We start from the raw sequence: 13,522 nt of genomic DNA, 5'->3' as shown, positions 1-13,522 counted from the left end.
ACACTGTCTGGGCAGTGGAAAGGAAAAGATAACGCGGTATTTCTCTTGGAATTTCTTCTGCAAGGATATTTGTGCAGAGTTTTTGAGAGTTCATTTTGTCTGATCTTAACAGGTCTCAGTACTGTGTGCTTCACTCTCATTCTTTTTGTTTGTTTTTTTGGAGACAGGGTCTCACTCTTGCTCAGACTAGAGTGCAGTAGTGTCATCGTAGCTCACAGCAACCTCAGACTCCTGGGCTCAAGTGATCCTTCTGCCTCAGCCTTCTGAATAGCTACGACTGTAGGCATACATCGCCTACCACAACACCCAGCTAATTCCTCCCTCTTTTTTTTTTTTTGAGACAGAGTCTCACTATGTTGCCCTCAGAGTGCTGTGACATCACAGCCCCCAGTAACCTCAAACTCTTTGGGCTTAAGCGATTCTCCTGTCTCATCCTCCCAAGTAGCTGGGACTACAGGTGCCCACCACAATGACTAGCTTATTTTTTTTGTTGTAGTTGTCATTGTTAGGCCAGGGCTGGGTTTGAACCTACCAGCTCCAGTGTATGTGGCTGGTGCCCTAGCTGCTGAGCTACAGGTGCCTAGCCTTTTCCCCCTTTTTGGGGAGAGAGTCTTCCTCTTGCTCAGGCTGGTATCAAACTCCTGACCTCAAGTGATCCTCCTTCCTTGGCCTCCCAGAGTGCTAGGATTATACTTGTGAGCCACTTCTCCTGGCCAGCTGCTCTAAGTATGGTGTGCTTCACTCTTATTACTAGTTTAGGGGCCTTTGGCGTCTCAAAATGGGTTGTTCTCAAAATGACTTGTGGGTTACTGGTTCCAAAGTTAGGTTCATAGTGCCAAGAAGCAATCCTGGGGCAGCTCAGCACTGTGGCTGCAGCTTACCCATTAAAACCAGCCCAGAGGCCTCCTGCCAAATCACAGCTTATCAGTGCAAAGGAGTAACAATTGCTTCTTCCACACAGCAACCTCTGCTTCTTGCTAGTGGAATAAGGATTGATTTTTGTAGATAGGCTTGCTTCCCCAGCTTGCAGGGAGAAGGTACCCCAGCTCTTTTCCCTCATCTGCTCCAGTTCTGGGGACCCTGGGGCTTTGTCACTCTTTAGGCTTGTACAAACCAGCCTTTTCCTGTTTGGACATGCAGCTATTGCCCCAGTCCTTCTGGATGCTTTGACGGACCCGTCTAGGAAGACCCAGAAGTGTTTGCAGACCCTGCTGGACACCAAATTTGTCCACTTCATTGATGCCCCATCCCTGGCTCTCATCATGCCCATCGTCCAGAGAGCCTTCCAGGACCGTTCCACTGATACGCGGAAGATGGCAGCCCAGATTATTGGCAACATGTACTCCCTGACAGACCAGAAGGTAGCAGCTTCGCTGGGGCTGGTGCAGAACAGCCCAGCAGATGCTGGCTTAGCGTGCAGAGTCCCTGCCTACAGCAGACGTGGAGGGATGTGGGCCTTGGTCTCTGATTATGTCTGTAGGGAGAAATGGGCCATTTAGGGGTGGGGGGTAGAAATCTGGCTCTCTGGGCATCTTGCAGAGCACAGTGACTCAAGTCCTTGTAAGCTTAGTCCTCAGCTGAGGTCTATCTCAGTGGGCCCCTTTAACAGATTGAGGCAGAAGAAAGGCTGGCCTTCTGCTTTGACCTTTTTTTTTTTTGTTTGTTTGTTTTTGTGTGTTTTTTTGGCCGGGGCTGGGTTTGAACCCGCCACCTATGGCATATGGGACTGGCGCCCTACTCCTTGAGCCACAGGCACCAACCTGCTTTGACCTTTTAGGAGTGTTGGTAAAGTGGTTCTTTTGATTATTTGCAATGTTTTTTTGTCGTGAGCTTTGGCTTCCATAAGCTTCTCAGAAGAATCATAGCCTAGTTTGGGAGAGTTGCTTTGTTTCTTTGCTCCCAAGAGCTCGCGCATGTGATCTCACTGTCCCAGTTTTTTTTTTTTTTTTTTTTTTGAGACAGGCTTACTACGTCACCCTTGGCAGAGTGCTGTGGTGTCACAGCTCACAGCAACCTCAAATTTTTATGCTTAAGCGATTCTCCTGCCTCAGCCTTCCAAGTAGCTGGGACTACAGGTGCCTGCCACAATGCCTGGCCATTTTTTGTTGCACTTGTCATTGTTGGTTAGCTGGCCCGGGCGGGGTTCAAACCCACCTTGGTATATGTGGCTGGCACTATAACCAACTGTGCTATAGGCGCCGAGCCCATAAAACTGATTTTTAATAGTTGTATAATATCCCAACAAATTTATACACTATAACTTAACATAATTCTATCGTTGGTCATATAATGTCCAAGGTGTTTTTTTTTTTTTTGCCATTTTAAGTGATGCTGCAGTGAACATAAGGTGTTACCTATACTTAAAATTATTCCCTAAAGCTGACACAGCTATGATTTAATAAAAACAAAACAAAACAAAAAAACATGAAACGAAACCACGGAAAAAAAAATAAAAAAATAAAATTATTCCCTAAAGCTGAATGCATCAAGAGACATAAACATTTTGAGGTGAAGAAAGGGGAAATGGTAATGAAATTCTGAAAGGAATGTACCAGAAATAATTTTCTACAGATTCCAGACCTTACTCTGAAGAGAAGGGCAAGAGGAATAAGAACATTGAACTATAGCTTTGCTTGGCCTGTTGAGGTTAGGCCTGGGGTCCCTTGTAGGGTCCCCTTGCTGTTGCACAGAGCCTTCAGGTCATCAGTCAGAGGGGGAGTCCTTTGCTCGCTACTTCTCCCTACCTGTTCTGTTACAGTCAGCTTTTCATGTTTGTGGAGCACTCCTTGTCAGCAGAATGGGGAGGTCAGGAGGTCAGAGTCCACAGCAGAACAGGTCCTGGATAAAGCAGGAATCTGGCCTCTGCTTGAGTTGCCTGTTTTTGCAGGACTTGGCTCCTTACCTGCCCAGTGTGACACCTGGCCTGAAAGCTTCTCTTTTGGACCCTGTGCCTGAGGTAAGTCTGCAAGGATGGTAGGGAGAGCTCACTGTTTTAGCTCAGTCCTCAGAAAATTGATTCCTGATAATTCCCCAAATCTGCTTTTGTGCCTCATGGGTAAAAAGGAAGGAGCTCTCCCTGCTCCTTTCTGGCTGCCTTGTTTTGAGACATACTGTCATCACCCCTGCTCTCCATTACCTGACAGGTTCGGACAGTGTCTGCAAAGGCTCTTGGGGCCATGGTGAAGGGCATGGGGGAGTCATGCTTTGAGGACTTACTCCCCTGGTTGATGGAGACGCTGACCTATGAGCAGAGCTCTGTGGATCGCTCAGGCGCTGCACAGGGTGAGGGTGAAGAATGCCTAGGGACCAGGACGGTAATGCCCTCTAGGGGCCCTTAGATCCGAGGGGTTCATTCTGGCCTTTTGTTGCAGGGTTGGCTGAAGTCATGGCTGGTTTGGGGGTAGAGAAGCTGGAAAAGCTGATGCCAGAAATCGTGGCTACAGCCAGCAAAGTGGACATTGCACCCCACGTCCGAGATGGCTACATAATGATGTTCAACTATCTGCCCATCACCTTTGGGGACAAGTTCACTCCTTATGTGGGGCCCATCATCCCTTGTATCCTCAAAGTAGGTACCAGTGACCATAGCGAAGGTAGAGCAGGATGCGAGGGCTACCTGCTGAGGAGGAGGGGCAGGTTGCAGGGCCATCATCCTGCTCTGCAGGGAGCCCCATTTCTTTTTGGGCTGGTGCCCAAGGAGAGGGATCTCTGGCTGATCTGCCTTCTGTGTGCCCAGGCTCTTGCTGATGAGAATGAGTTTGTGCGTGATACTGCCCTGCGTGCGGGCCAGCGGGTCATCTCCATGTATGCTGAGACAGCCATTGCCCTGCTGCTGCCCCAGCTGGAGCAAGGCCTCTTTGACGACCTCTGGAGAATCAGGTGAGAATTCCAGTGGAAAGACCCAGAGGACCAAGTAAGCAGAATATTGCCAAGAACTCTCAACTTTCTCTTAACCCTCACTTTTTTTTTTTTTTTTTTTTTTTTGGTTTTTTGGCCGGGGCTGGGTTTGAACCCGCCACCTCCGGCATATGGGACCGGCGCCCTACTCCTTGAGCCACAGGCGCCGCCCTCTCTTAACCCTCACTTTTAACAATTTCATATCTTTCTAGTGTATTATAACAATGTCTTTATTCTGATTCTCTTTTTAGAAATTCTCTTTTGAGTGGCTTATATCTGTAATTGTAGTACTCTGTGAGGCCAAGGTAGGAGGATCCCTTGAGCTCAAGAGTTTGAGACCAGCCTGATCAAGAGTGAGACCTCGTCTCTACTAAAAATAAAAAAGTAGCTGGGCATAGTGATGTTGCTGTGATGCCATGGCACTCTAGCCTGGGCAACAGAGTGAGACTTTGCCTCATATAAATAAATAAATAAAAATTCTCTCTTTTTAGTCCTCTAGTTTGTTTTGAGTTTTTTCGGGGGGTGGGGTGGGGGAAACATAGTCTCACTCAGGCTAAGAGTACAGTGGCATCATCCTAGCTCACAGCAACCTCAGACTCCTGGAGTCAAATGATTCTCCTGCCTCAGCCTCCTGTGTAGCTGGGACTACATGCGCCCACCATAATGCTTGGCTAATTTTTTTATTTTTTAAGTAGACATGGAGTCTCACTCGTGCTCAGGCTGGTCTTGAACTCCAGAGCCGAAGTAATCCTTCTACCTTTGCCTCTCAGAGTGCTAGGATTTTAGGCATGAGCCACTGCACCTGGGCTGTATTGAGACTTAATTTATTTATTTAGGGCCTCGCTCTGTCACCTAGGCTAGATTGCAGTGGTCTAATCACAGCTCACTGCAGCTTCCAACTCTTGGGCTCAAGTGATTTTCTTGCCTCAGCCTCCTAAGTAGCTAGGACTATAGGCACACACCACCATGCCTGGGTATTTTTATTCTCTCTCTCTTTTTTTTTTTGGTAGAGATAGGGTCTTGCTATGTTACCCAGGCTGTTCTCAACCTCCTGGGCTCAAGTGATTCTCCTGCCTCAGCCTCCCAAAGTGCTGCGATTATAGGAGTGAGCCTCCACACCCAAGTCTATGTTAAGATTTTTAATTCTTTTTTTTTAAATTTATAAACCAGTAATATGTATGTATGAAGATTTTATTTATTTTTTATTTTATTTATTTATTTTTTTGAGACAGTCTCAAGCTGTCGCCCTGGGTAGAGTACTGTGGTGTCACAGATCACAGCAACCTCCAACTCTTGGGCTTAAGCGATTCTCTTGCCTCAGCCTCCCAAGTAGTTGGGACTACAGGTGCCCACTGCAATGTCCAGTTATTTTTTTTGTTGTTGTTGTTGTTGTTGCAGTTGTCATTGTTGTTTTAGCTAGCCCAGGCTGGGTTCGTACAGGCCAGCCTCCGTGTATGTGGCTGGCGCCCTACCCACTGAGCTACAGGCACCGCCCATGTATTAAGATTTTATAAATGTTGGGCGGCACATGTGGCTCAAAGAGTAGGGCATTGGACCCATATACTGGAGGTGGTGGGTTCAAACCCGGCCCCAGCCAAAAAAAAAAATGGAAAAAAAAAAAGATTTTATAAATGTTGAGTATTCTTTAAACTAAAAATTCTGGTTTAGTTCCATCGCTCAGTGGTTAGGGCACTGGCCACATACACCGGGGCTGGCGAGTTCAATTCCAGCCTGGGCCTGCTAAACAAATAAATAACGATAACAACAACAAAAATAGCTGGGTATTGTGGTGGGCACCTGTGTTCCCAGCTACTAGGGAGGCTGAGGCAAGAGAATCGCTTGAGCCCAAGAGTTTGAGGTTGCTGTGAGCTATGACATTACAGTACTCTACAGAGGGTGACAAAGTGAGACTCTGTCTCAATAAAAATAAATAAATAAATAAACTGGAAATTCTACTTCTAGGAATATATTCCAAGGATGTTTTTGGTCAAGTGCTTAATGGCTTTATACATGAGGATATTTGTTAGTTTATTTTTGTAGATTTAGGAGATACAGATGCAGTTTTATTACATGAATATATATTGTGTAGTGGTGAAGTCTGGGCTTTTAGTATTCCCGGCTCATTGGTGAAGGGCTGATTAGCTCCAGCTTAAATAGTGTACATTGTACCCAGTGGGTAATTTTTCATACTTCGTCCCCTTCCACCCTGTCACCTTTTTAGTGTCCATTATCTATCCATCTACTCTGCGTGCCCATGTGTAGGTACCCATTGCTTAGCTCCTACTTACAAACATGCAGTATTTGATTTTTCCTTCCTGTGTTACTTCACATAAAATAATGGCCTCCAGTTCCATCCAGGTTGCTACAAAGGACATTCTTTAACTCTTTTTGACTGAGTAGTATTCCATGGTAAATACATACCACATTTTCTTTATCCACTCTTTGGTTGATGGTTTCTTAGTTTGATTCCCTATCTTTGCTATTGTGAGTTGTGTTGTAATAAACATATAAGTGCAGAAATTTTTTTAATACAATGACTTCTTTTCCTTTGGGTAGACACCCTGTCGTAGGATTTCTGGATCAAAAGGTAGAACTATTTTTAGTTGTTGAGAAATCTCCATACTGTTTGCCATATGTTTCACTGACCATAAGGACATTTGTTGAAGTGTTGTTTATCATTTGAAAAATTAGAGGTTGAGGCCGGGTGCGATGGCTCAACGCCTATAATCCCAACACTCTGGGAGGCCAAAGTGGGTGGATTGCCTGAGTTCACAGGTTTGAGACGAGCCTGAGCCAGAGTGAGACCCTGCCACTAAACGTAGCTGGGTGTTGTGGCAGGTACCTATAGTCCCAGCTACTCGGGAGGCTGAGAGAATCGCTTGAGCCCAAGAGTTTGAAGTTGCTGTGAGCTGTGACGCCACAGAGGGCAACAAAGTGAGACTCTGTCTCAAAAAAAAAAAAAAGAAAAGAAAAAAATTAGAGGTTGGTTTAAAAATACAGCACATCCTTTCAATAGAATTTTATTCAGCCGTCACAAAGAACGGTATAGGACAGTATTAACTGACACAGAAGATACAGAAAGCTCCTCAACCTATATTGATAGGACAGTGAACACAATGGCCCAGTCACATAGTGTGTAGTGTGGGCCCACTTCCCACATTGTGGGGGGAGACCTGTATGGGGTGTCACCAGAGTATCAGGGTAGTTGCCTGGGTAGTCAGAGTTTAGGTAGTTGTTTATACTCTCTATGTGTTTTTCTGTATATATATATTTTTTTATTGTTGCAGTTTTTGGCCAGGGCTGGGTTTGAACCCGCCACCTCCGGTTTATGGGGCCGGCACCCTACTCCTTGAGCCACAGGTGCCACCCTTTTCTGTTTTTCTTGAAATTTCAGTTTGAATTTGACTATTATTTTTCTTATCATTAGAAGCAATGAATGAACCTACTTCAATTTTTGAAGAGAAATAGAGTTTATTCTTCTATGGCCTTTCACGTTTTCCTCACTTCTGATGGTCAGTCTTCCTTGTTTACTATTCATGCTTCCCTTTATGCTCACTCTCTCTCTTTTTATAACTTTTATAATAGAAATTTTTACGTTTTTTTAAATGCCTATTTTCCATAACTAAAGCAGTATGTGCTTATTAGCAGTAGCTTGGAAAATATGTAGGAAGATGTAATGAAATAAAATCTATCTTAGAATTGTTTGCATTCTTGGCGGTGCCTGTGGCTCAGGGAGTAGGGTGCTGGCTCTATATACTGGAGGTGGCGAGTTCAATCCCGGCCCCAGCCAAAAACTGCAAAAAAAAAAACAAAAAAAAATTGTTTGCATTCCAAGATAAACCTTCATGAGGTGTTGGGTGCACTTTTTTCTAGTCTTTCTTCTGTACCCTACTTGGTTGTGTCCCTTACAGCTGTGTGACTGTGTTCTTGGCCTCTTTCTCAGATTCAGCTCTGTTCAGCTCCTTGGGGATCTCCTCTTCCACATCTCAGGAGTCACTGGGAAGATGACCACAGAAACTGCCTCTGAGGATGACAACTTCGGAACTGCCCAGTCCAACAAGGTACCTGCTCTGCAGATGGTAGGGTATGCCCAGAGGCTCATGCTGTGGAGGCTTCACCACCCTGTTCTCTGTCCCCTTGCACTGGCTGCAGGCCATCATCACTGCCTTGGGGGTAGACCGGCGCAACCGGGTATTGGCAGGGCTGTACATGGGCCGCTCAGACACCCAGCTGGTGGTGCGGCAGGCATCTCTACACGTCTGGAAGATTGTTGTCTCCAACACCCCACGCACTTTGCGTGAGATCCTGCCCACCCTCTTTGGGCTCTTGCTTGGTTTCCTGGCCAGCACGTGTGCAGATAAGAGAACAGTAAGTTTCCTGGGCCTTGCGTGGCCCAGCACCCCCGGGTGACTCCTTTCAGAGCCTGGAAATTTGGGTCTGCAGGGCCTGGGAGAGCACATAGGGTCTCTTTTTTAACAGGGAACATTAGTTATTTACTGAGTCACTCAGCAAATATTTATTAATCATCTATTGTGTGCTAAACAATGGCCTAGTACCTGGAGACGTATGGAGAAAAAAAGATAGCCTTGGGCGGCACCTGTGGCTCAAGGAGTAGGGCGCCGGTCCCATATGCCGGAGGTGGTGGGTTCAAACCCAGCCCCGGCCAAAAAAAAAAAAAAAAAAGTAAAAAAAAAAAAAAGATAGCCTCATCTTATCCTCCTAAGCTACAGTCTGGTCGAAAGATGGATTTTAATCAGATAATCATACAAAGATGTATAATGCAACTGTAGCAAGTGCTGCCTGGCAGTGCAAATGCTTACAATTGGGATGTTTGGCCTAGCAGAGTGTGTGTGTGTACGCGTGTGTCACTGAACGTTCAGAAGAAATGATGCCTGAAAATGAAACATGAGTAAGCACTAAGCAGCTGAGGAGGCGAGAGACCATTCCATACTGAGGGAATAGTGCATTAAATACAAGGATGTGGGCAGGAATATAGTATGTGGGAGCAGCTAAGCAAGGCCTGGGTGGCTGGAGTGTAGCAGCTGGGAGGAGCAGTGTGGTGTGGTGAGGCTAGTGCTGGTGGGGCAGATGAGTTCAGTGGTTGAGAGGAAGTACCCAGACTGGGCTAATGGTCTCTTCTGCCATTCCCCTTTGGTCCACTTCCACCTGGTCCCTGGTAAGCAAATTGGGTATTTGGTCATAAAGAAGGGCTTACATGAACCCTTAGAGAGGAGATAGGTTTTTTTCCTTAAAGCATTTATTCCCAATGTCTAAGTTCCCTCAAGCAAAAGCACAGGGTTAAGATTTCATGCTAGACATGGTGGCTATAGCTACTGGGAGGTTGAGGCAGGAAGATTGCTTGAGCACAGGAGTTTAAAGCCACAGTAAGATCTATGATGATACCATTGCACTCTAGCCTGGGTGACAGAGTAAAACTATGTATCTTAAAAAAAAAGAAAAAATTAAATTTATTAGCTGGATGTGGTGACTGATGCATATAATCCCAGCATTTCAGGAGGCCAGGAGTTCAAGACCAGCCTAGGCAACATGGAAAGGCCCTATTTCTAAAAAAAAAAAAAAAAAAAAAAAGCAAAACCTAGTTGGGCATGGTGGCATGTGCCTATAGTCCCAGGTACTCAAGAGGCTAAAGTGGGAGGATCACTTGAGCCTAGGCGTTCAAAACTGCAGTGACATAGGATCATACCACTGTAGAATTAGAGATAATTTTCTTTTGTAGTATTTGGTGAGGACCTTGGGGGCTGCGTAGGGATAAGAGCATTTGGGGAAGTTGAGTCAGTGACTCACATAAAGCCTGCAAGATTCCAGTGCTCTCATTCTGGAATTGTCTTGTGGGTGCCCTGGAGCTTGCTGACAGATTTGATTTCTGCTGACAGATTGCAGCAAGGACATTGGGAGATCTGGTCAGGAAGTTAGGGGAGAAAATCCTTCCTGAGATCATCCCTATCCTTGAAGAAGGCTTGAGGTCTCAGAAGAGTGATGAGAGGCAGGGCGTGTGCATCGGACTGAGTGAGATCATGAAGTCCACCAGCCGGGATGCTGTGAGTATCTTCTACAGCCCCTCAGCAGGTGGTGTGACCCAGAGGCAGGGGGAGGTTACAGGAAGAGCTTCACCTAAGAGGGTTCACCTAGCCCTCGCTGACGCACCAGTGTCACCCTGGAGGAGTACTGGCTACACCATGCGCAGACTTGAATTTCCCTCATCTCAGCTTTCCATTTCACAGGCTAAGAGCTAAGCGGTTTGGAGGCTTCTTTGAGTGACCTCTCTGTCTCTACTCTGGAGGTTGCTCAGGATCACTCCCTTTTGTGACACGAGTTAAAATGTATGTTGCCTCTTAGTGGAAGAGGAACATACAGATGTGTAAGGGGTAGCAGGCTGTGGGGAGCAGGAGGGGTGTGCACTCATCCTGAGCAGTAGCAGAGCAGGTAAGTTTCAGCATCCAGTTGGTGGGCATACAGTATCTGTAGCAATAATACTGTTTCTATAACAGCAATATGAAAGGGGTTTAGAGTACTTTACTCTCTAAGGCAGGGGTCCTCAAACTACAGCCCGCGGGCCACATGAGGCGGTGTGATTGTATTTGTTCCCGTTTTGTTTTTTTACTTCAAAATAAGATATGTGCAGTGTGCATAGGAATTTGTTCATAGTTTTTTTTTTTTAAACTATAGTCTGGCCCTCCAACGGTCTGAGGGACAGTGAATTGGCCCCTGTTTAAAAAGTTTGAGGACCCCTGCTCTAAGGTTGCACTTTAGTTTCTGAGGCAATGGAACCTTGAAACACTCCTGGGAAATAGGTTGAACACCCATGTAGACAGGCTCTATCTTCATCTTTGGGTAAAGACATGAAGCAGTTATGTGTATGGCCACTTAGAAATGTAAGGAAGTAGGCTTGGCGCCCATAGCACAGTGGTTACAGCGCCAGCCACATACACTGAGGCTGGCAGGTTCAAACCTGGCCCTGGCCAGCTAAACAACACTGACAGCTACAACAAAAAATAGCCAGGTGTTGTGGTGAGCGCCTGTAGTCCCAGCTGCTTGGGAGGCTGAGGCAGGAGAATTGCTTCAGCCCAAGAGTTTGAGGTTGCTGTGAGCTGTGATGCCATGGCACTCTACTGAGGGCAACATAGTGCAACTCTGTCTCCCAAAAAAGAAACGTAAGGAATTAGTTAGCTGCTTAGCCCTGAGCATCCTAGTTTCATTTACTGGGTCCCTCTCCTGTGTGTATCAATATATGTCTCACATTTGGTTTTTTAAATTTGCATTTGACAGAATCAAATTCTGTACCCGGAAAGAGTTATGATTTATTAAATAGTTACTACATCTCCCAGAGGCTAAGTTCTTGCCCACAAGGCACACACAGTCCAGGGGCAAGGCCAACATGCCAGCTAGTCTTTAGAGTCCAGAGTGAGCTTTGCTAGGTGGAACTGGTTACAAAGGGCACAGAACCATTGTTGGCCTGATGGGAGACGCAGAGATTTCCTGGTGGAGGAAGTACTTGGGTTGAGACTTGAAGAAGCACTTGGAGTTTTCCAAGAGGATAAGGAAAAGAAAGAATGCAGAGAGAGAGAAGGCCAGATTCTGCTGGGCCTTGATTGAGGGAAGGAGTTTGAGGTCTTAGAGAAGCATCTTGAGAACTTGCCTAAAAAACTCAAGCTGTCAAGCCTGGCATGTTGGCTCACGCCCATAATCCTAACACTTTGGGAGGCCAAGGCTGGTGGATTGCCTGAGTTCAGGAGTTTGAGACCAGCCTGAGAAAGAGCGAGACCCCATCTGTACTGGGAGGGTTTTTTCCCTTTTTCCAAAATAGGAAAAACTAGCCAGGCATTATGGTAGGCACCTGTAGTCCCAGCTACTTGGGAGACTGAGGCAAGGGGATCATTTGAGACCAAGAATTTAGGTCGCTGTGAGCTGTGATACCTCAGCATTCTATACAGGGCAACAGAGTGAGACTCTCTCAAAAAAACCCCCAAAATTAAAAAACTCCTCAAGCTATCTATTGGTAAGTCTGGGTGAAGGATAGATGGGGGTGCATCACATATGCTGTCTGCTTTTTCATATTTTAGCATTTCACGGTAATGACTTAAAAATTAGGCAGAGGGAGTCAGGTGGCCTGGCTGGGTCTGAGACCCTTGCCTTTATCCCCTTACTTCTCCTTACTCACCTTTTCTGAACCTAGTACAATTGCAACTTGCTGTTGCAGGTACTGTATTTCTCTGAGTCCCTTGTGCCTACGGCGAGGAAGGCTTTGTGTGACCCTTTGGAGGAGGTCAGAGAGGCAGCTGCCAAGACCTTCGAGCAGCTGCACTCCACCATTGGCCACCAGGCTCTGGAGGACATCCTCCCATTTTTACTGAAGCAGCTGGTGAGTGGATCTGCCTACCAGTTTGGCTTTTACTGTCTTAGTAGAAGCAAAATGCAGGGGGGTTATTCTGCCAAGGCAGTCGGAATGTGGGCCCTCCAGAGGAAGTGGGTGCAGCAGGATCAGATTTGGCTTGTGCTTCTCCTTTGACTGTAAGTAAACATGGGTGCTCAGGATGGGGGAGGCAAGTGGAGAAGGAAGCTGGCAGGGGCTGGTTCAAACAGCAAAGATGTGGACAAGGAGCCAGTCCTCAGGATTGTCCCCAATGTTCCTCTGCAGGAGGATGAGGAAGTATCTGAATTTGCCTTGGATGGTTTGAAGCAAGTTATGGCCATTAAGAGTCGTGTGGTTCTGCCCTACCTCGTGCCCAAGGTAAATTCTACCACTTGGCGAACACCCTCTGGCCTTGAGTTCATGAGGTTGTTCTAGCAGGTGCATGGCATCAAGTTGATGTTTTTCATCATTTCACCAGCTAACGACTCCCCCTGTCAATACCCGGGTGCTGGCTTTCCTGTCATCTGTGGCAGGTGACGCCCTGACCCGACATCTTGGAGTGATCCTCCCAGCAGTCATGCTAGCCCTGAAGGAGAGACTTGGGACTCCAGATGAACAGCTGGTGAGGGGGTTATGGTCATGGTCACTCCAAGTGCTTTCTAACAGCTATCCTGTCCTGGCCCTGGGGAACTGTGCCAGTACATATATGCTCTCTGTGTTTTTTAGGAGATGGCCAATTGCCAAGCTGTGATCCTCTCAGTGGAGGATGACACAGGTCACCGGATCATCATCGAGGATCTACTGGAAGCCACCCGCAGCCCTGAGGTAGGCATGAGGCAGGCTGCTGCCATCATCCTCAACATCTACTGTTCCCGCTCAAAGGCTGACTACAGCAGTCACCTGCGGAGCCTGGTCTCAGGTCTCATTCGCCTCTTCAATGACTCCAGCCCTGTGGTTTTGGAGGAGAGCTGGGATGCCCTGAATGCCATCACCAAGGTAAGTCAGACTCCTGACCCCACAGCCAAATTTTTTTTTTTTTTTTTTTGTAGAGACAGAGTCTTACTCTGTCGCCCTCAGTAGAGTGCCGTGTTCTCACACAGCTCATAGCAACCTCCAACTCCTGGGCTTAGATAATTCTCTTGTCTCAGCCTCCCAAGTAGCTGGGATTACAGGCGCCCGCCACAATGCCTGGCTATTTTTTTGTAGCAGTTTGGCCTGGACCGGGTTTGAAACCCCCATCCTTGGTATATGGGG

At 46.7% G+C, this 13,522-nt stretch overlaps 1 protein-coding gene across 2 annotated transcripts in view; it reads left to right on the top strand.

Annotated features, from left to right (window-relative positions):
- Nucleotides 1–13,522, top strand: part of GCN1 (GCN1 activator of EIF2AK4) — a 73,728-nt gene that overhangs the window by 48,447 nt on the left and 11,759 nt on the right. For both annotated transcript variants that reach the window (XM_053588239.1, XM_053588238.1), the window contains exons 38-49: nt 1,141–1,361; nt 2,888–2,956; nt 3,144–3,282; nt 3,372–3,568; nt 3,737–3,879; nt 7,841–7,958; nt 8,050–8,265; nt 9,792–9,956; nt 12,116–12,277; nt 12,554–12,646; nt 12,747–12,890; nt 12,995–13,264. In XM_053588239.1, the coding sequence (XP_053444214.1) occupies nt 1,141–1,361; nt 2,888–2,956; nt 3,144–3,282; nt 3,372–3,568; nt 3,737–3,879; nt 7,841–7,958; nt 8,050–8,265; nt 9,792–9,956; nt 12,116–12,277; nt 12,554–12,646; nt 12,747–12,890; nt 12,995–13,264 (1,937 nt within the window). The remainder of the gene's footprint in view (nt 1–1,140; nt 1,362–2,887; nt 2,957–3,143; nt 3,283–3,371; nt 3,569–3,736; nt 3,880–7,840; nt 7,959–8,049; nt 8,266–9,791; nt 9,957–12,115; nt 12,278–12,553; nt 12,647–12,746; nt 12,891–12,994; nt 13,265–13,522) is intronic.

The sequence above is a fragment of the Nycticebus coucang genome, chromosome 4 (genome assembly GCF_027406575.1).
Source record: "Nycticebus coucang isolate mNycCou1 chromosome 4, mNycCou1.pri, whole genome shotgun sequence".
NCBI classification, from domain to species: domain Eukaryota; kingdom Metazoa; phylum Chordata; class Mammalia; order Primates; family Lorisidae; genus Nycticebus; species Nycticebus coucang.
This window is presented reverse-complemented; position numbering and strand designations above follow the sequence as displayed.